At 48.6% G+C, this 21,667-nt stretch overlaps 1 protein-coding gene across 1 annotated transcript; it reads right to left on the bottom strand.

The window, feature by feature from the left end:
- Nucleotides 1-681: 681 nt before the first annotated feature.
- LOC115321895 lies at nucleotides 682-17,585 on the bottom strand. Its single transcript, XM_040205459.1, has 5 exons — nucleotides 17,353-17,585; nucleotides 16,454-16,514; nucleotides 13,982-14,118; nucleotides 10,440-10,552; nucleotides 682-908 (listed from the first exon to the last, which is right to left on the bottom strand). The coding sequence occupies exons 1-5, from the start codon at nucleotides 17,538-17,540 to the stop codon at nucleotides 715-717; spliced, it is 693 nt and encodes a 230-aa protein (XP_040061393.1). The 5' UTR covers nucleotides 17,541-17,585; the 3' UTR covers nucleotides 682-714.
- Nucleotides 17,586-21,667: the final 4,082 nt, after the last annotated feature.

The following is a 21,667-nucleotide window of genomic DNA, read 5'->3' as shown; positions in this document are numbered from 1 at the left end:
AGTGCAGGAGAATTTTTCTTGTCATATCTCGGGGGCATACATCGCAAATGCAAACTACACGACCTTGCTTTCAATTTAATCTCCCAGTCTCCAGATTGTTATAGCGAGTTACGCGCAAGTACGTACTCCGGAGCAGCAGGGCCGGCCTTGAACCCTCAAGAGCCCTGAACAAAGTACGGCCGTGCCCCCCCCCCCCCCTTTTATACGCCCCTATATTCTAGGTACGACATCACGTTGTCAATAAACACGTAAGTAGTGGCCCAACACGAGCGTTTTGTCAGACGAGAACCGCATTACAAAAACGAACGGCGATCGAGCATATACGGAGAGCAAGTCGTCTGCTTGCGCAGGAGTTGCGGCGACGTCAGAACGACTCCGAGCTCTGATTGGTTTTCATTGAGATCTACCCACTATTTTTGTTCAATCAGCCAATTAGAGCTCGGCGTTCTGACATCATCGCAACTCCCGTGCAAGAAGCAGACGAACTTATGGCTCCGCATAGCGTCGTGTCGGGCGCCGTGTTCAAATAAATCGGAGCAGAAAATACAGACTACAGGCTTCGCACCATCGGACAGGGGAATTTAGGTGCCGTTTAACGCGGCTTCAGAAGCTGATTACGCCGGTTTGCTCCATGGGACACTTAATCCTTTCGCATTAAAAAATTGAAGAGAGCGAAGCGGCGGCGCTCCCCTTTTGATGGCGCCCAGGCCGGCCCTACGCCAGAGACACTCCGTGAGCGAGGTTTGCCTGTTTGACGGCGATGTGGTAGATCTGGTTCAGCTCCAGGGCCACGGGCGCCACGCGCTCGGGCACGCAGTGCCCCGGCGGCTGCACAAACACCGGGAACGGCACCGTGTGCATGAGCCGCAGAGTTTGCGCCGGATCCACGGTCATCTTGGCTTCCAGCTCTGCGCGTCGCGAGAGGGAGAAAATGCAATTAATGTCATTGAATCTAACGTATACACTTCCCTTAAATAAATCAAACGAAATAAAAAAATAAAAAAGGTTGCAGCCGATATACGGAAGAGTCAATTATGCCATAGTCACGTGAACCAATAAGCGTTGGCGCGCTTTTACTTTGTTTTTTCTTTGGTTTGGCCTTCCTAGAGCGCCTACGGATTGAATATACGCAAATTTATTTTTCCTTTCTTCTTTTTTTTTATTATTAAAAAGACGAGGAGGAAGAAATGTTCTGCTTAGGTCTCTGCAGGCAGGCGACCTCGAGGCCTGTAAAGGTAAGTCACTGACAGGTTAAGAGTTCAGGGGAAACTCCCTCCACCTCTTTCCATTTTAACTGAGCGAACACTGGAGATGAGGTGATCTCCTCTCCGGCGTCCGCTCTGCTACATTTTAACTGACCTCACCCCTGTAGGAGGGGTGAGGTCACAGCAACGTTACCGAGCTGCGGTGGTCGGGACAAACTACCCTCCATCTGAAGGCCGTAAGAGAGCGCGCTTTTTCACTCTATCCTGCCTTTGTAGGAGGCGCGTTTCATTCGTGTTTTGTTTAGTCTTTTCAGCATGTTTTGATTACAGCGCCCACTCAATGAACACTGCATAGTGGACTCAGTACCTCCTTACGGACGCCGCAAAATATGTGTCGGGTAGCACCGCACATCCAGAAAACGCTAACACCAATGGAACTCGATTCATTACCTTTTCACACGGGTAATTTTCTCGACATGCAATGTTGTGCGGTCCTGTGACTTTTCAAGTATATTCGAAAGTCATTAATCAAAGAAATATATAAAAAAGAAAAGGTGAGAAATCTTTTTTTTTAGTCTGATGGAACGTATTACACACATTAAGAACAAAAGCACCAAGAACACAAGACAAGTTTCCTAATCAGCAGGAATTTCAAGAAAAGCGAACCAAGTTTTTCGCGTTAGCCTAAATACTACCAAATTATGTGTGAGTAAAATTTTTGAATATATAGCTATGGAGGTTAGAATGATTAAACGAAAATTCAGACCTCTAAGTGATTAATTTCAAACAATGAAAAAAAAATGCTTAGAAGAAAAACAATAGTACGTGATGACGAATACTGAATGCTAGCGGCATTTCGTCACTTACAATTTCAGAAAATTTTAAGTGATTTTAAGTGTAATGTAAGTGACGCACATACTAAAAGATTTTACACCCTTAAGGGTGAGAGTCAGCCTGTCTCGGGAAGCTAACAAATACCAAAAGCCAGCATAGTAAGGGCAGATCAGTGGGACTGCGGCTTAAGGCAACACCCTTAAGCCGCAGTCCGACTGCTCACACGTGCTTCGAACATGTCTCCAGAGAGTTTCTCCTAGACCAAGGAAGAAATACGCTTCAAATGTGGTTTGAAAACTATCTTTTGTATGATATAGTAGCAGTGTGGCCGTGGCTTTAGGAAGCAGGTAAGTACCATAAAAATAGGGTGCTCGCAATCCTCGGCATCTTTTGGAGTTTTTTTCAAGCAAAACATTTACGACAAACACGCACCACAGATAGTTGTCACATGCACAAACAGAAACAACCAGTAAAGACGCAACGGAACACGCACGATACCGGCATCCCGTTGACTGCTCCGCCGCTTTACACTATACTCGACTGTTCAAAGGCACTGGTGACCGCCTCCGCAATCACAACGGTTACAAGAAGGCTGCTTTTTTCTTGTAAATATTTCACATTAGGCATATTATATCCAAGCTCAAGGAATATATCTCCATGTAAAGAGCTTTGATACGGGCAATATTTATTTGATGTAGTGGTTGAAACAATTTACCTTCGCTAAAGCATTGTCGCTTCCCGCAATAAATCCTAACACTTTTTCCTAACCAAGATTGAAGAAAAAATTCGTTGCTCGCTTTTGGAATCCCTTTATGTCCGATGCTATAGTTGCAAGATGGGACTGTGTCGTCTTCGGCCTTACATGTTTATTCTTTCTTCAATCTTGGCCCGAACCAACACGCTTCTTCGACTAGCAATACTCCTTCCTACACCTCTTTTACTCCCTTCAGAAACCGAAGTGTGTTCCACTCAACAGCACCCTACTTTATGACTGAATGAATTCATTTTTTTTTTTTTATTAACAAAAGAATGTCGCTTTGCCGTTCTTTTGTTGATAAAAAATTGGCATCGCCGCCGGCTTCGGCGCTGCCGTCGGCGTAGCCGCGCGCGCTGTATTAATTATGAGACGTTTCCCCGCTAAAGTTAGCGGGGAAACGTCCCATAATGCAACGCGCGCGCTTACGCCAACGCTGACGGCGACGCCGCTCAAGCCGGAAACGGGCGCTTAAGAGCTGCGCTCTAAAAGTGCGTACACTTCTGGAGATTTCGTAGAATTTCAACAAAACTTACGCAAAACTTACGATAATTTCGCTTTATAAATACAGATTTCTTCTTTGGTTTTTCGTAAGCACCTTTTTTGTCGTAAGATTGTTTCGTGAAAAAGCTTTGTTGCCTGTTGCGGACGACAAAGGTAAGGCAGAAGGGTCATACAAATGCGACTGTAGGCCGAACCGCTTCTTGGCCATCATGACCACTGGTGATGTGGCGGCGTCTTCGTCCTCATTAATGTCATCATACCCACCGCTCTCGTCGCGTTGGTCGGCAATCACACACACGAGGCAGCTCCGCCGGCTCCTCGATATGTTACAGTCCTCGGGTACTACCGACTAGCGAGATTGTAACGTCTTGACGCCCTAGGTGGCAAAGCTCATTACTACGGTACGCTTGGCCCTGCATGACATGATGACGCCAAGGCCGCGCCGGGCCTGGCGAGATGCATCGCACTCTCGATGGCTGACTTAGAAGCGCTCGCCAGAATCCCGGCATTTAGAATGAAAAATAGAGCCATCCGCTTAAAGGGGCATTCACACGAGGGAGAAATCCCGGGGATTTCTCCCCGGCACGCGAGAATCACGAGATGAAAACGCGAGGCTTTTGCACATCGCAAAGCCTAACGTTTTCGTCGTGGAATGCGCGTGCCGGGGAGAAATCCCCGGGATTTCTCCCTCGTGTGAATACCCCTTTAGACACAACCATGCGATTATTAATTAGAGGTTTAGATCATCCTACTTGACCTAGTTCTTCATGCTTTTTGTATATTTTAAGTTTCGATTCAGTATCCCTTTCAAGCATATAAGATAAGTATATAGTCCGTTGGAACCCAAGAAGGTAAGGCGAGAGAAAGGACTGCCGGGGAGGAGGAAGCAGACGGAACGCTGCAGAGGAGAGGAGGAAACCTCCTCCTCTCTCCAGCGTTCCGCCTGCTTCCTCCTCCCCAGCCAGTCTTAACCTCCCCCTACATTCTTGAGTTGCAACGGACCATAGAGATGTGCAAATATTTGAAACTTTGAATAACTCTCAAATAGTGCTCTCTATTCGATTCGAAAAGCAAGACACTTTTACTGCTCAAACTATTTTTGTGTGTGTGCGTGTGTGTGTGTGTGCGTGCGTGTGTGTGTGTGCGTGTGTGTGCGTGTGTGCGTGTGCGTGTGTGTGTGTGCGTGTGTGTGTGTGCGTGTGTGTGCGTGTGTGTGTGTGCGTGTGTGTGTGCGTGTGCGTGTGTGTGTGTTCTGAAAATTACGATAATGTTTTGAGAATTCTCCATTTTTCGCGTCACCCTTCAGTCGTGACCAGCGCTTTGGCATCAAGCTTCACCGCTCTGCAACGACGGGAGTGCGTCAAGCTTCACGGCTCTGCACCGATGTGCTAGGAGAAACGGCTGATATGTTGTTGTTTGACCAACCATAGAACCAATTGTAGAGGTCGCAAGGGGCGCCCCCTCACTCTGTCGCTCCTCCGTTCGAGTCTATATAATCGGCGGCTCGAATAAAGCACTTCACTTGCCGACTGGAATCCGATGCGTCTGCGTGTCACTCAACTCCGCGACATGGTGTCAGAAGTGGTCACGACAGCGGCGGCGTAACGCTCGCTCGCCCGCTCGCTCGCTCGCCTCGCCTCGCCTCGCTCGCTCGACACGGCCGGCATGACTCCGCCAGCTACGCAGCAGGAGACAAGGCTTAGCGGACAGCCGCTCGACAGTCCCCACACGTCCCTCCCGTCGCCGCCTCCGTTCGACTTCGCGAACCCCAGCACTTGGGAACAATGGATTACAGTCTTCGAAGACTTCCGCTTCGCTTCGGGACTACACCACGCCGCCGACGAGGTCCAGGTACGGACTCTTCTCTACCTCATGGGCTCCCACGAGGCTCGGCGCGTACTTGAGACATTCGGCCTGTCTTCGGAAGCGCTACTGTCCTTCGACGCCGTCAAAGAAGCCTTCACACGCCACTTCGTGCATCCTACCAACGAGGTATACGCAAGCGTCGTGTTTCATCGTCGCATCCAAGAACCCGGCGAAAGCGTGGACGCATTTTTCACGGGGCTCCGGTTGCTCGTCAAGAAATGTGGTTATGCGTCGACCGCAGTTGAAGACCGACTCGTAAGGGACCGCTTCGTCGTGGGGCTTCGCGACAAGGCGCTCGTCGACAAACTCTGCCGAAGTCCCAAGCTATCGCTGGACGAAGCCCGCCTCCAGGCTCGTGTCCACGAGGACGCCGGACGTGCACGTGACACGCTCTTCGCAGAGTCTGTTCCCGGCCACGTGCTCGCCGAGACACGCAAGCACGACTCCGAGGGTCGACAGCGCTCCGGGAAAAACCTACAGCGCAAGAACACTCGCACTGGCAAGCACGCGGCCCGCGACAAGCACGACGGCGACAGCCCCTGCCGTTACTGCGGCCGCACCGCTCACCCCCGTGCGAACTGCCCGGCACGGGACGCCATATGCAGCCGCTGCAAGCGGAAAGGTCATTACGCAGCCGTTTGCGAACAGCGGGACCGACTTGGCTCTCTTCAGCTGCACGCGGTGACGCCGCGCCCCTTAGCCAAGTTCACGCAAGTCTCCGTCGACGGTCACTCCGTGAACTTCAAGATCGACACCGGCGCCGAAGTCACAGCCGTACCCGAGACTTTTCCAGGCCTCCCTCCACAACTTCAACCGGTAGAAGGCCAGCTCACGGGACCAGGAAACCACGTGTTGACCGTTTTGGGCACTTTCGACGCCACTCTCACGTGGAAGGGAACGACCACGGTCCAGCGTATATACGTGCTGCCAGCATCGACCACGCCATTACTTGGGTTCCCCGCAATCCAGGCCCTGGGCGTCGTCCGGTTCGCAGATGCTGTCACAAGCTCTGAAGGGCCACAGCAGCGCACGCCTCTTTCCCGAGACATCTTCGACGGGTTGGGCGAACTGCGAGAGGAGTACGTCATCCGTCTCCAACCCGGGACACGACCCTTTTCGTTGAGCACGCCGAGAAGGGTTCCCCTTCCACTCCATGACGCTGTCCGGCGCGAACTTGCGAAGCTTGAAGCCGACGGGGTCATTCGCCGCGTTGACGGCCCCACAGAGTGGTGCTCCGGCGTCGTCGTCGTTGCGAAGCAGTCTGGCGACTACCGAATTTGCGTCGACCTGACCCGCCTCAACCAGGTCGTCCTACGAGAGCGACACATCCTCCCCTCCGTCGAGCACACCCTGGGACAACTTGGACAAGCCCAGGTCTTCTCCAAACTCGACTCAACGGCGAGCTTTCATCAGGTGAAGCTTGCAGAAAGCTGCCAAGAACCGACTACGTTCATCACCCCTTTCGGGCGGTTCTGCTTCCGACGCCTCCCCTTCGGCATCTGCTCGGCGCCGGAATACTTCCAGCGACAGATGAGCCGTGTCCTGGAAGGCCTCGAGGGTGTGGTAAACATGATCGACGACATATTGGTCTTCGGCAGCACTCAGGCTGAGCACGACCGTCGCCTGAACAACGTCTTGCAGCGTCTACAGGCAGCCGGGGTCAAGCTCAACCGCTCCAAGTGCGTCTTTTCGGCGCGTGAAGTCAAGTTCCTGGGCGTCATGGTCAGCGACAGAGGCATCAGTCCTGATCCGGAGAAGATCAAAGCGCTCGCAGATCTCGAGGCTCCCTCAGACGTCAGTGGAGTGCGACGACTGCTGGGGATGGCCAATCACTTGGGACGTTTTCTTCCCCACTTGTCGGACACGACAGCACCCCTCCGGGCTCTTCTTCAGAAGTCCAGTACATGGGTTTGGGGTCCTGCACAGCAGCAAGCGTTCCAGAAACTGAAAGGGCTGCTCAGCTCAACCGCCTGCATGGCCCGGTACGACCCTACCTACCCCACGACTGTGTCCGCCGACGCCAGCTCCTACGGCCTCGGAGCAGTTCTCCTGCAGCAGCAACCTTCCGGAGAGCATCGTGCAGTGGCATTTGCAAGTCGTTCACTAACTCCGACGGAGTCCAGATACAGCCAAACCGAAAAGGAGGCACTCGCCGTGGCATGGGCAGTTGAACGATTCGAACAGTTTGTGCGGGGTATCCAGTTCGACGTCCAGACTGATCACAGGCCTCTCGTCACACTTCTGGGCAATGCCGAGTTAGACCTCGTCCCTCCAAGAATTCAACGGCTGCGGATGAGGCTCCTTCGCTTCCAGTTCCGGGTGCTCTACGTCCCTGGGAAGCTTATCGCCACCGCCGATACCCTCTCCCGGGCTCCAGCTACTACGCAGGTTGCCAGTCTGGAAGTCGACTCCCTCGATGTAGAGCGCTTCGTAAACAACATCGTGAAGGGGTGGCAAGACCTTACTGCTCCGGGTCTTGAGCAACTGCGCAAACACCAGGAGGAAGACGGAACCTGCATGGATCTGGCTCGTCTCTGCGAACGTGGGTGGCCGCGGCGAGCGTCGCAAGTTCCTGCCCATCTACGTTGCTTCTGGAGCACGAGGAGCAACATCACAGTCTGTGAGGGGCTGCTGCTCTACAACAACCGGATCCTGGTTCCTGCGGTGCTCCGACGTGACATGCTGACCAGACTGCACGAGGGCCACCAGGGGATTGGCCGTTGCAAGGCACGGGCGCGCGAGTCCGTGTGGTGGCCGACACTGAACTCTGAACTGGAACAGCTGGTGGCCGGCTGTGAGACCTGCGCTCAGACTCGGGTACAGCGCCACGAGCCACTCATGGGTTCCCAGACTCCGAGCAGGCCCTGGTTTCGGGTGGGGGCTGATTTGTTTGAAGTAGGTGGACGTCACTACCTCCTCACGGTAGATTACTATTCGCGCTACCCGGAGGTGATTACCCTATCATCGACATCATCCTCGGCTGTTATTGCAGCAATGAAGAGCATTTTTGCCCGCTTTGGCATTCCCACAGTGGTCGTCTCCGACAATGGGCCACAGTTCTCCTCAAGGGACTTCGCCTCCTTCGCTGCTTGTTACGGCTTCCATCACGTAACCAGCAGCCCCCGGTACCCGCAGGCCAACGGAGAGGCTGAACGCATGGTGCGGACAGTGAAGGACCTGCTGGCCAAGACGAAGGATCCCTACCTGGCCCTGCTCGTCTATCGCGACACCCCGGGAGTAAGTGGATGGAGCCCAGCGCAACTCTTGATGGGGAGAAGACTGCAGACCACGGTGCCGAAGCTTGAGGAGGCCCTGATCCCTCGAACGCCTCCAAGGACTCTCTTCCACCAGCGAGACTCGTGTGCACGACGCCGACAGGCACAGGACTACAACAGGCGCCACGCCGCTCGTCCACTTCGTCCGCTGTCTCCGGGCGAAGATGTTTGGCTTGCAGATGTACCTGGAGCTGCGCGTGTCTTGGGGCCAGCAAGACGACCTCGCTCGTACGTTGTGCAGACGCCCACAGGCATACTTGAGCGGAACCGTCGTCATCTGGTTCCATTTACACCATCTCAGCCTGCAGTGGAGTCTGCTAGTTCGCCGGTCTCCGACACTCCAGCTGCATCGATTCTACCTTCGCCGCCTCTGCAACCCCTACAACGCTCCACTGGGTCTCCGCGGTCTCTGGCGGAATCCCCAGTGCTGGGCACAGCGTCGGTGCCCCCTCCGCAGTCACCAGTGTTCCCTCAGCAACAGGGCAGAGTTTCCCGCTTCGGGCGACGCATCAAGACGCCCGAGAGACTTAATTTATAAAGACAACAAGTTTGTGTCTTTTTCCCTGAAGGGGAGATGTAGAGGTCGCAAGGGGCGCCCCCTCACTCTGTCGCTCCTCCGTTCGAGTCTATATAATCGGCGGCTCGAATAAAGCACTTCACTTGCCGACTGGAATCCGATGCGTCTGCGTGTCACTCAACTCCGCGACACCAATCTCGGTTAGTTCGATGGCATCAGAAATTTTGCTCACCACTGTGGATCACCCTTCTTTGGTTATAATCATTGTTCGACCCCCGATTTACAACAGTGGCGAAGAAACGAAACTTCTCAAGCTACATTTAAATAAATGAGGGAGTCGTGGCTTTGCTTGCCATATGCTACATTAGGTTTACCTATCTCATCTCATCCAGACCTTTTCTTTTTTCTTTTTTTTTTGAATGCATGTATGTGAAATGTTTTTCATTTAACACAACTTTTTCTTTTCATAGGTACGCTTTCCTAGAAGAAATTTCCAGCCACGACTTCCTTCTTTTTTTTTTTAAGTTTCCACGCTCAATTTCTATGAAATGTAAAATATTAGCACCTAAAATATTCAAATTTGATTCTCAGTCCAGTTTTAATAGTATTAGTATTCCATTCGCAATCAAAATTTTGATATTCGCGCACCTCTGATAAATTCCGAAACCGCAATAATTTACCGCGCAGGTGCCGCGCCAGATGAAGATACAAAGTTCCTGCTTTTCCCTTCGACTTTAGAAATGCCTAATAACTTCAATGAATTCATAAAATACTATTGGCTGTCTATTTGTAAATTTTTGGTAAGGCAAGTTTTTTTTTCTCTTTTTTTTTTTTTTTTTTTCTTCGGTAGTTTTATAAAGCAGATGCACCACTGCCCACACCTTCGATATAAATAATAGCGTCTTACATAGCTTTCAGGCCCGATTTCTTCGATAATGGTTTCGAACCATCTGACAAACTAGATATCTAACCCCATGTTTGCAAGATATTGCCACGCGGGTCGGCAAGCGATCGCGTGCGTGGCCGAGTGAATACCGCGCTTGACTTTCTTGCGGAGGCCCAGGGTTCGAATCCTGGGAGTTACGCGTCTTTTATCTATTCTTTCAGTTCTATGTTCCCGTAAATTCGAGAACTCTGTTGCTTGTTCGAGGTCCGAATGTTCTAGTCGCTGGACCTTCTAGGCCGATTGTTCCAGAAGCCAACGCGTGTACGTGAGGGGCTCCGCGTGGCGATCCGCAGTCTCGCCCCATCGTTCGATTCTGCTGTTTTGCCGCCTGCGACGCTAACATTTTTCTATTTTGTTTTGGGCAGAAGTTCGCCCCATTAAATGTTTAGTTTGCTTCAGTTTTCATCGCCTCATCCATTGTCATTCGTGGCAATATATAGACTCGGCAATTCTAGACAAGACTCGGCACCCTGATCGGTGGCCAGGCTTCTAGACCATTACCCTTCCGAAGGGGGACTGCGTGTGATCAGGGTCTCACCGTACAGCCACGGAGTGTCGCACTTTCCCAACTCGGTCTCCGGAGCGCCGTAGCGGGTGCTGTCCAGAGTGTAGCAGAGCTGGATGGGCAGCCTCAGATATGTGATCCTAATGCTGCAAACGACGAACCGACGGTGATGAGTCAAAGAGAGGGAAGTGCTTACTTCCAATAGCCGTAACGACTTTTTTTTTTTTTAAAGTGCTTCGTTATCTAGTAGCGGCTGCGTCAATTATCGGAGTCCGCCTTTGTTGGGCCATACAATTTGAGCACGTCTTGCATACGAGTGCTGCGCCAGTGTTCGGCGTGGACTTGGAGCTGAGCACACGGTTCGCGCACGAAGCGGTGCCCAAAAGATAACGACCGCCCAATGTTGCTTGATCTATTCGTCACTATGTGGCATAGGAATGACGTGCATATTTTAGTGTCTAAATGTATACCGCAGCATGCACAGCAGGGCGTAAGGTCCCTAGATCAGAGCTCCCTACAAGTAGCGACATTCTTTGAAGCGCCGACAGCGTGACGGTGCAGGATTTAGGAAGCGAATGGCGGCGCACAGAAGAGGTTTGAACTGAATGCCGCCATTTTGTTCCAGTGGAATGTGCTTTGCCATTTTTATTGGTTGTCGTTACTTGTGAAAGAAGTATCAAGGGACTTTAGCGGGACACAGTGCCGCTGTGCTTACCGCGATATAAAACCAAACACTTGGTTGGGGTGCGCAAAAGGTTGTCATCTATGCACCCACCGGATCGCTTATCACCCGGGAGAAAAATGCAGCCACTAGGTTGCGAACGCATGTGTCTAATATTCCGCAAAATAGAGCTAGTGCGCATGCGCACAACACGTTCGACAGCCCAGTGGATAGCGTTTAAAAGGCGATTCTTGGAATGGTTCAGACCCCTTTCGAAAGTCACGTGCGTTTATTAGAGGGTCGGAACCACTGCACAATGGCGGAACAACAGAATGTGCAAGTTATTTCATAAGATAACGATAGTAGGAGCGCGGCCAAAGCAAGGAGCCGACAATTGCCAATCCAATAGCGTTGAAAGTGCAACGTCACTGCACGCATCCTATTCTTCTGTTGCTACTTTTGCCTTTTAATCCAACCAAACGCATCAAGAGTGCCGTGGCATCGCGGTTTTAGTCCGCCATCGTGCAGGAAATCTACAGCTGCCAAGGGAGAGCAGTCTTTCGCTATTGGAATGTAGAACATTGGGCATTAGCCGAAGCTTTGTTCTTGTAGGCGCCAATCTTAAAAGAAAGAAGAAAGGAACGGCGCTGACGGATTATTATTATTATTTTTAAATTAGCAAATTTATGAGTTTGTACTGGGCAACATTATTAGATGTATTCAGTTGTGAAACTCCCGCCCTCCTCATTCCCTTCAGTCCGCCTCCCGTCTTTTGAAGCGTCATCCAAATCTTCTTCTCAAAACTGTGTTCCGTAGAGTACGGTGAAACGTCATACCATTCCATTTAGCGCTCTCTGGGCGGCACCATTTTGTTCGACCGCAGCGCCCTCTCCGCACATCCGGGAAGTTCAGCGGGTTCGGCGGGGTAAAACGAGAGAGAGGGCACGCGCCCGACTCCGCTAGCAGACGACAAACCGGGAGGTTGCCGTTCTCCATCTTTGGGCTGTATTGGCGGGCTCTACCGAACATTGAACTCTCGCTCGTGGCTGCCGTTGTGAAGTGCTTCGCGTTCTTCTCTGTCGTTCTATTTTGCTAAATGATCAACTAGCATATCTTTTTTCCGTTACTTAAATAGCAGTTTAGTCAGCCGGCAGTACTACCCTCAACTACTGCGTGTATTGCGGCAGGAGAGCACGTTTTATTTATTATTTCAGACTTCCGCTCATGGTCGCTAAAGGCCTACACCAGTACGAACTTTTGTATAGTAAAAAAAGGTACAGCAAACGGATTTTCTTTTCGCCAAAGAAACCGGCCAATCTGACACAGTTTTCCCTATTTTTGTTTCTTATTTGCACGCAGGTAACAGCGCAATTGGATCCTGTGAGTCTTTTTATCTATCATAGTATTACACGATAACTGGCATACCAAAATCCGCGCATCTGCGCTTGAAAGTTCCAAAATGAAGCGATTTTAAACAGAGTTTGCACGCCAGCCGGACGCTAGCTACAGCCTACTCGGCGGAGCGGACGACAGTGGGGCGAGAGGGGGAGTGCATTTTTTTCTCTTTTACCCTCTCTGCTCTGACCCTAATGGAACGCTGGGTTTCGAAACCTCGTTTGAAACAAACGGAGTTCATAGAATACACAGCAGTTACCATAGCATCCTTCCCCCCAAAACATTGGCGTGTGGAACGACGGGAGGGCAAGCATCGTCTATGGGCAGTTCCGTAACTGAGCTAATCTAGTATCGTTGGTGCTGGGTGATGCGTTGACGTCATTTCTTTCTGGGAATTGAAGGTTGAAGCCTCTTCTTCTGCAGTCCTTTGAGACTTAAATGTAATGACGATCGAGTTGAGAATTGTAAGCATTTTTGCTGCAACTGTGACGGCATAACACCGCATCACGTGGCACACGCGCAAAAAGACACACATGCGAAAAACAATAATACTGGTAATGCTTTTTTTTTTTTTTAGTTTTGCTACGAAGAAATTAGAGGTGTTTGCCTCACATTCAGACGAACACCGTGTGTCGGGTTCGTATTTCGCCGCGTTATAATTAAAACTAAAATCTAATTTTAATTAAAAAAAAACTACATATTGCAAGGCGCAATCGCGCTGTGAAGGCCTAACTTTTAAAGAACAAAATTTGGACATAAAAAAAAATCAAATTAACTGCCACGTGTCATGCTATGAAAATCAAACCACATATGGGCTGTTTATCTCTTCGTCTACTTTCTTTTCTGGTTTGATTACTTATATTTATTGATGTCATTGAAAACGTTTTGTACTGGAGCAAACAGATTTATTGAAGGAAAGATCATGAGAATATGATCCTCATGTGATATTTGTATTTCGCTTTGGATTTTTAAACCCCACGTAGCACTGGAAAAACGAAAACAAAAATTGTGTATCTCGAAACCGGACCTTGCACTTACGCTTTCAAATTCTATGCCCGAAACATTCCTGAAAGCGATTTTTTTTTTTTTTTTTTTTCACGTACTATGTTTTTTGTAGAATTCGAAACATGCTTTCCGGCGAAAAAGAAAATACTCAATTACGGAAGACATTTATTTGTATTTTGAATTTAGTTTCGAACACGAGTGTACAAACACGCGCTCAAAACAGTCACGATCAACACTTGCATCGTAAATATCTTGGTGAGCATCGTACCGGCGTGCGGTCGTGTATCACTACTGCGTGATGCACGTTAAAGACCCCAGGCTAGCGGTTGTACTGCACTGGCTAAATTGCTCATCTACAGCTGGGAGACTCTTCGCCCGTTGAGGCAGACCAAGTTCTAGGCTGTATAAACATACACACAACCCAACTTTTTGCATCGTAAATCGCACGGTCACACAGTGCGAGGCCGATTCTTCCTGTCCAGCAAAGGACCGCGGATTTGCGCGTGCCACTCACTGTTTTCTGCAGTCGAAGGACCCACACGTGGGAGTGGTAGATCGCATGCGGCACTCGAACAACTCGTGCGGTGCGTGGGATATCTTCCACCGCAAAGCTGGCTCGTACTGGGCCCGGAACACTCCGAAAACCATTTCCTTGAAAAAACACGAATGCACGCGATCAGACGTATACACGAACTCGGCTCTGTTATGTCCATGGTTATGTCGTTATGTCACGGCGCCGTGGTGGCGCGTCGGGCGCACTTCCGGTCTGAGGCTGTGGGCGGAAGTCACCATGCGTGAGATGCACTCCTGTGTTACCTTGAAAGAAACCGGTCAAAAACCTGCCTTCTCGTCAAAACACCGCGACTGGGGCTGTACCAAGAGAGTCGGGAAAGGTTCATGTGTTTTCTGCCTGTTCGGTACGTTTGAGAACCAAGCAGGCCGTGAAAAAGGAAAACCAGACGCCGTCCGACTACGATTGCTTGGGCAGGAAGCAAAATGGATTGAATTCACGGATACTTGTGGTCGTCGAAATTATTTGTTTTGTTCCAACATGAACGCGGGAAAACCGCCAAGTTTTACAGACCACCTGCGGACTACGCTGCGTCATCAAGTTCAAACGGCCGCCTGATCGTTCGAGCTGTCGTCTGCTCTCTCAAACGTTTCTTCTTGTTGTCTGCTCGTTCAAACAACAGCGGCCCGTAGGCGAAACGTTGACCCTATAATTGCGATAAGAAGTAAGTGCAGGCCTCAAAAGACTTCTAAGTTTGAAGGTTGGTTGGGTTAAATAGCCTCGGTGTAAACAGTAGATACAAGGAGATGTTGATAAGTGTTACCAGTGGCCATCACCGACTTGTTATGCCTGATCTACTTTGTCCGATTCTGCTTGCGGTTCTCAGTGTCGACGTCGACATCTTAGCTACGGTCCATTCTGCGGTGTCCACGAATCTCCATGAATCGCCGCGTGACACATGTCCATGAATCGCCGCATGACACTTTGTTCACGCAAAGTTTCGCGGTGTAACGAGCCTCGTTAATTTCGCTGAGGTCACTAAAGTAGTCATACATTGTTTGAAAGACGTAGAATAAACAATTCCAACGCGAAAAAGAGCACGGGGACTCCAACGCCGACAACGTCGCATTTCAATGGTTTGTTTATGGGCGACGGCGAGCTTCTTGCCGACACTCCATCGCGCATGCGCGGCGCCGGTGGTGTCCGCTAAAGGCGCCCTGGTTTGTTAGTCAACGCGACGTTTGCAAGTATGGCCTATGGGCGCCGCCATCTTGCTGCCGGTGAGGATAGAACGTCTGATAGCCAAGCATCGCTGAGGCTGTGGTACGCCTCAGCGATGCTTGGCTATCAGACGATCTACCCGCACCAGCAGCAAGATGGCGGCACCCATAGGCCATACTAGCAAACGATAGCGTTTACCAAACAACCCCGCGTCTGGCCACACCGGGTGGGAGCATTGGGCGTGCGCAGAAACCACATTCGCGTGAGGCGACGCCACTACGCATGCGCAGTGCAGTCAGCAACGCCACCGCAGTGGCGTGTCGTCAGCTGCATGCGTACCGTGCACGGGGTTCGATTGAAGCCGATTTCTGCGCATTATAGTCGTTTGAATCTTGTCGTCGTGGTGCCAACGAGGCGAGGAAACTTATGTCCTGCGCATTTTTCGGAAACAGTGGTATCCTATGAACATGTTTGTTTGCTAAGAAAAACCTACATAGTTCAGAGTGGGCTGACATGTGCTAATATCCCTCTGTGATGTCGCGTGTAATATTCTGCTGTCCCTGCGCTTTTTTTTTTTTTTTTTTTTTTTTTACACAGCATAAGCAAAGTTGGGGTATCAGCTGCCTCTTCGTGTTGCTGCTTTCTTTTTTTTGTTCCCCTCATCCCGACAGTTGAAACTTTAGAGATTTTGTGTCCCCATTTTACAGAAACGAACCATTTCAAGATTACCCCTTATGTATAACTTAATATATAAAACCTAATTTTACAGCGACTAGAAAAGCTCTTCTACTTAAAGGTTATAAAAAAAAGGTGTTTAAAAGATATTGATTTCGTTAAACTGAGCTTGCTTCTACAGAAACGAATATAGAAAACTCACTTAACATATAACACAAAGCTATTAAGTTATTCTAAAGCAGCCCTTTCCAGAATTATTGAAAGGTGGGTTTGCCTACGATTGTGTTCTGTATCCAAAACGTGTATGAATTGCCGGATTCGAAGCCATGTGCTATTTTTGCAATTTTATTAATCGAGATAAATGAAATAACCTCTACGAGAGTAATATCAATTCTTAGAAATTGATTACTCGGTATTCCGAATAATGAAATTATTTTAGCAGCGTAATCAAATATAGGTTGATTATTCTAAACCAAATACATATAACAAAAAGCGTACTCAGCGCACTTCAGTATAGAAACAATTAATATAATTTAAAAAAAGCAAAATGATTTATACTTTCCCCAACATATTGCTTACCTGTTGATATTTTGTACACAGTCGTGGGTTTTCCCTACAGCCGCTCGAATTCTTGTTTATCCTAAAAAAGTGCGAAATAGAAGAAAGAAATCATTGCTCTGGAAACTGATTCGAACAAAAATACGTCTCAAGAATATCTGAATTCATACCTTTGGCACTGCTGGAAATGAAAATCGGGGTATTGAGCGAATACTAGGAAACCCAACATTTTGTCGGAAGAAATATCTGGTCGCATTCGGTTACAAATTGATGCTGAAAATAGTGTTTTGTGTGACGTGTTTGTTCCACCGCGAAGTCCAGCCCTGAGCCAGCCCCATCCCTTTGTGACCATAATAAAATTCCAGCGCACATATTGTTCGAGCGATATCCTAGAATAGATCACTGAATTTTGTTTTCTATCACTTAACTTCAATGTATAGAAAGAATTATGTATGCAAAAATATGAATGGCATATAATTGTACATATGCAGTACAATACGCTTTGGTGTTTATGGTTGACTCTTTTTTTTTTTTGTGGTTACTTGGTTACTTGAGAACTTAGCGAGCTTATTTTGCAAAGTGTTTTACTTATATTGCTAGTATTATAAAGTTGATCAACCACTCAAATGTTTTGTTTCGATTCTTTTTAATAATATATCGGTTTTTTAGGCTTATACTTTACTGGGTGTATTCAAAGATGCGTTTTCGCCTCCTGACTGAATCATATAATCTGCAATGCAAATTAACTAAAACAAATTTTAAAAAAGCCGAACGATTGGACGGCAAAGTCACGCTGGTGCATGGTCAATGTCCGTCTTTCTCTACGATACGTCTCAGGTGTAGGTTTTGGATACGCTCAAAGCTCAACTATAACCACATGAACCAATCGGGGACGAAGAGCGACATTAGAAAAGACTCACCAGCTGCCAGTACAGATGGTGACTGAGGGAAAAACGAGACCCTGGCGCTTGTCTGCGGTCATCACCGATTGGTACGGGTGGTCCAGGTACGTCTGCATCACAGAGTTGGCCTGGTAGAAAAAACCCACGGTGCAAAGTACGCCCAGCAGGACGCTACACGCCAGTGACCAAGCCGAGCGTTTCTCCATGTCCCTGTGAAGCTCGACTGACCCTCCGCGACACAACTGCCTGCTGCTGCCCCAAGACCTCGGCAGAGGAAGGCGCTTCATAGCGTACCTCTAGAGTGCGCTCCTGTGGAAAGCTGTCACGTGATTCATTGAGTGACTTTAATGGACTCGCGGGAACCGTTGCTTTCGCTCTTTGCCAAGTTATGCGGAAAGCCTAAAACTGAGTATCTGTATAATGCGTCCTTCTGGAGCCACGATGTCATGATCTCCGACCACAAGAGAACATCCATGTACTCGTTCGGTTTATCTTGTCAACGACGGAGACTGACGTATTTTGGGTTGATCGATGTTCATGCGTGTTCATCCACAAGGTCATTTATGATCCCTCTTTCGTTTAGGAGACGTTATGAGCCGTGCCGCATTATTTATTATTATTTTGTACGGGACATAGACAAGGTTCCGAACATGTTTACGACGGAAGTGGTTTCATTTTTGCTTCGTGTCGGTATTTTAGTTCGGAAGAAAGGATCAATAACTTAAACACAGGGTCAAATCGAACAAAAAATAATAAAGGAATAAAGCAGAGCTGAGATAGAATACCTGGAGCTAAAAGTTTTCAACATAAACCAGCTCGTGTATAATCTTTCCAGCTTTCAGAGCAATGATAGCGAAAGAAAACTAAATTAACGCTGTTCCCCCATGTTTAAAGGGATTGTCCGGTCAAATTTTGTATTCGAGAAAACAATTGAATATCATTGTTATTGCCTCGAGAAGCATCGTACGTGCAATATCCAAATTTTATATGCCCCTCTGCGCGAGTAATTGAATTTATACTGTTCATATCGCATTCTAGCGTAAACGCTGCTTTCGTTGGCAACATTGAAGCTCTGACATCACAAAACACAAAGCGACAGCGTTGCCAGATGGTGAAATCCGGCACCAGATTTGGAAAATCTGGTGAAATTGGGGGGCTACTGGTGTTGATGTACCGGAACGGCTACACCAGACAATATCTGGTGAAAACTGGTGAAAAATTTTGAGAAATGGCTTGTCACTTGCATTAATCAATTTTACACCGTTTTGTTAGCCTTTTGTTAGTGTATTTATGTAACCTATATGTTTATGTTCCATATTCTTATGGATATCAGCGATGGATGTGCTTTATGTGTCAAGAGATAGTCCGTGCCAGTGTGAATAGACTTTGTGTGAAGTGTTCTGTGACTAGATGTCATTCTTATCAGTATTTTTCTTGAAGCTTGACTTCAAAACCTGTTATGAGCTGAACTTTATCATGGTGTTGTATTTCGACTTCGTTCTTATGCGTTTCTTTTTCTTACTGCTGAGCAGAGAATGTATGCTTAATTTAGACTGCGAGTGTCTTGAAGTGCAAAATTACGGGGTCTTTCTTACGTGTCGGTGGCCTTCATTAATTTGAATTTTCCGTCTAAGGACTACCCAGCACCAACATCTCATAAACATAGTATATTAAAAAGTAACAATGTTGATAATGCGCCACATGTCTGCTTTCTTCCTTTTTTATTGCGATGCCTTATATTAGTGAACCTCCTGAAAGCTACCCTTTGCGAGTGCATGCGTAAAAACGCTGAAGGAATTGGAAATACGTAATTGACGCGATATTTTAGTACTGGTGAAATCTGGTGGAATTTCGGCCAGAATTTGGTGCCGAAGCACCTTTCGAATCTGGCAACGCTGCAAAGCGAGCATTTTTTTCTCGTTGTTTTCCTGCGAGTGAACGCTTCAGCGTGCTTCGTTTTTGTTGTTGTGCTCGACTTGTTTCGTGGTTGGGTGAGATTTTTGTTGCGCGGTTGGGTGCCACAACCACCGGGCAGCACATGCGAGCCAAGACATGACGTACCACACTTTTCCGCGAGACGTGCAGTGACGAGCAAAGTGAATCGTCGTCGTGCGTAGGGACTGGGTTCCCGTCCAGATCGAGATCCTGCTTATGCAGCAATCATCTCACAGAAAAAAGCTACGAGCTGAGCTCTCAGCGGACAGAAGGCTTGTAAGCTGAGGTGTGATGCTGTGCCAACGATATTAAACTACGTCCACCCACTCCTCGCCCAAATCGGATCAATTAATTTAGGTCTGTTCAATTCGCCTGAACTGGCTGAACTAGTTCGGCAGTGCAGGAACTGGTACATTCGATTCAATTGTAAGTTGCACGACCGCTGCACTGGCGCGTTCGATTCATCCCAGTTCTGAACGAGTTCAGACCCAGTTCCTCAAAATCTTGCACCGGCTCCGGACTCTGTTCAGCGTCCGTGCAGAAGCAGACGACAAGAGCAGACGGCGATAGCAGAACTCCTCGTTCGTCTCTGCTCGCGGTGCCATTTTTCGCAGCGCTTGCTCAAATGTCTGCGATCTTTAACAATAACGCTGATACGGAGGTTCAATTTCCTCTCATTTATGATAATAACGTACCCGCGGTGGACGCGGAATTGAGATCCTAACCGAGGGTGGGAATTTGCTTGATTATATTCTAAAAGCGTTTGGCTCCCTGTGGTGAGTGTTGACATATTGGCTCACGTATATTGTTTCTTTTTGATGCTATGTGGGGATCCACAGTGTTGATATTCTTACTTACAGACACGGGAAAGGTATTGCCCTCTTGATAGTCTCCGCCTTCAGTTGCTCTTGGATGCATATATTGACGACTCCGATACATTAGAGGTCTGGGATTTAGTGCGTTGGCACTCGCATGTCCCCGTAGCTGAGCATAATACTGCATGCTTTGTCCGCTGGTATCTGTGGACCCCCACTAACGGGCCTGAGAAAAACACCGAGAATCGGCATTTTTTTTGCCGATTCTCGCTTCAACTTGACGCCAAAGTCGCGGTCGATAATTGTCTTGGCCAAGACGCTATCGTCAGGTCTTCGTCTTCGAGGTGACCGGTATACCGACCGCGCGCTGCCGCCAGTGACTCCCGACGCAAAATCATCCTGATGTCGCGAACCTATCGTCGAAATGCAAAGATTCCCTTTAAGGGGCATTTGCCGCTACCTTCTTGACTTGTAACCGACTATAGTTCAGAACTTCCTGGCCGAATCGAACAGACCTTGATTATGCAGCGAAACCGAAACCGACAGCTTGGCCATCTCGAAATGATACCAGAAGTTGTATTTATCACGCGTGCAGCCCGATACCTGTTTGACCCGCTTGTGAAAATGGAGCGTAGCTACGACTCACCAAGCTCGTCCAAGTCAAGTGACGAGTCCGACATGCATTTGAACGGTTCGCCGTTTGCCTTCGACCCGCGGACGTCGCCTCTGAGTGAATGACCCGCAGCCACATCACCGATCCAGTGGATCCGCCGAAATGTGTACCCAGATGCCGCTTCGTGTACCTAAGTGCCGCTTCAGAGGCGAAATCTGCATCCTTTGCTTTGCAAGCGCCCCTAGTTCGATCGGCGTCCGTCGCAGTTGTGTTTGCGCGAAACGGCATACGTATGCTCGAAGCTTATGGCTGTCTGCGAGTAATATCCTGCTAAAAGGCGTGACTTTTTTTGCACGTGCTTGGGAACTGCATTAAAAGAACCGTATTTCAGTAGGGTACTGCCTAGGAGACTATATAATTCGAAACAAAATACAGGACATCATCGACCAACGCTTGTTATCCCGACCATCCGACAAACCTTTGCGTTTTGTGACGTCACGCAGCACCTACACTCTAAGAAAAAAGGGAGGAGAAAGGTAGCAAAAGCGACTGTTCCTCCTTGTTGCGGACAAGTTGCCCAGAGAAGGGAGGAACGGCAGTTCAGATGAAAGGAGGAGGGCGAGTTGCTCCTTGTTCAGTTGGCGCAGGGGTAGAACATCGCGCTACTGACCAAGTGGTCAACGGTTCGATCCTCAGAAAAGTGTTTTTTTTTTTTTTTTTTTTTTTTTGTAAAGTTTTTTAGTTTTTTTTGTTTTTTTTTTTTGTTTACCAAAACACACATAAACAAACCCAGACTGATGAAAGGAAAATTAAAGTCCTTATTATTCTCCGAGACGTTTTCCTCCTCCAGGCAGACCGGAGAAAGCTTTCGCCCTCCCGACCCATCTTCTTTCGGTTTCGTTTTTCGAGCACGTTGTTTAATAAATTAATGTTGAGTTGATTGAGCTTCAGCGGCAGCGAAGGCCGCCTG

The sequence above is a fragment of the Ixodes scapularis genome, unplaced genomic scaffold (genome assembly GCF_016920785.2).
Source record: "Ixodes scapularis isolate PalLabHiFi unplaced genomic scaffold, ASM1692078v2 PGA_scaffold0__279_contigs__length_252992795, whole genome shotgun sequence".
Classification (NCBI taxonomy): Eukaryota; Metazoa; Arthropoda; class Arachnida; order Ixodida; family Ixodidae; genus Ixodes; species Ixodes scapularis.
This window is presented reverse-complemented; position numbering and strand designations above follow the sequence as displayed.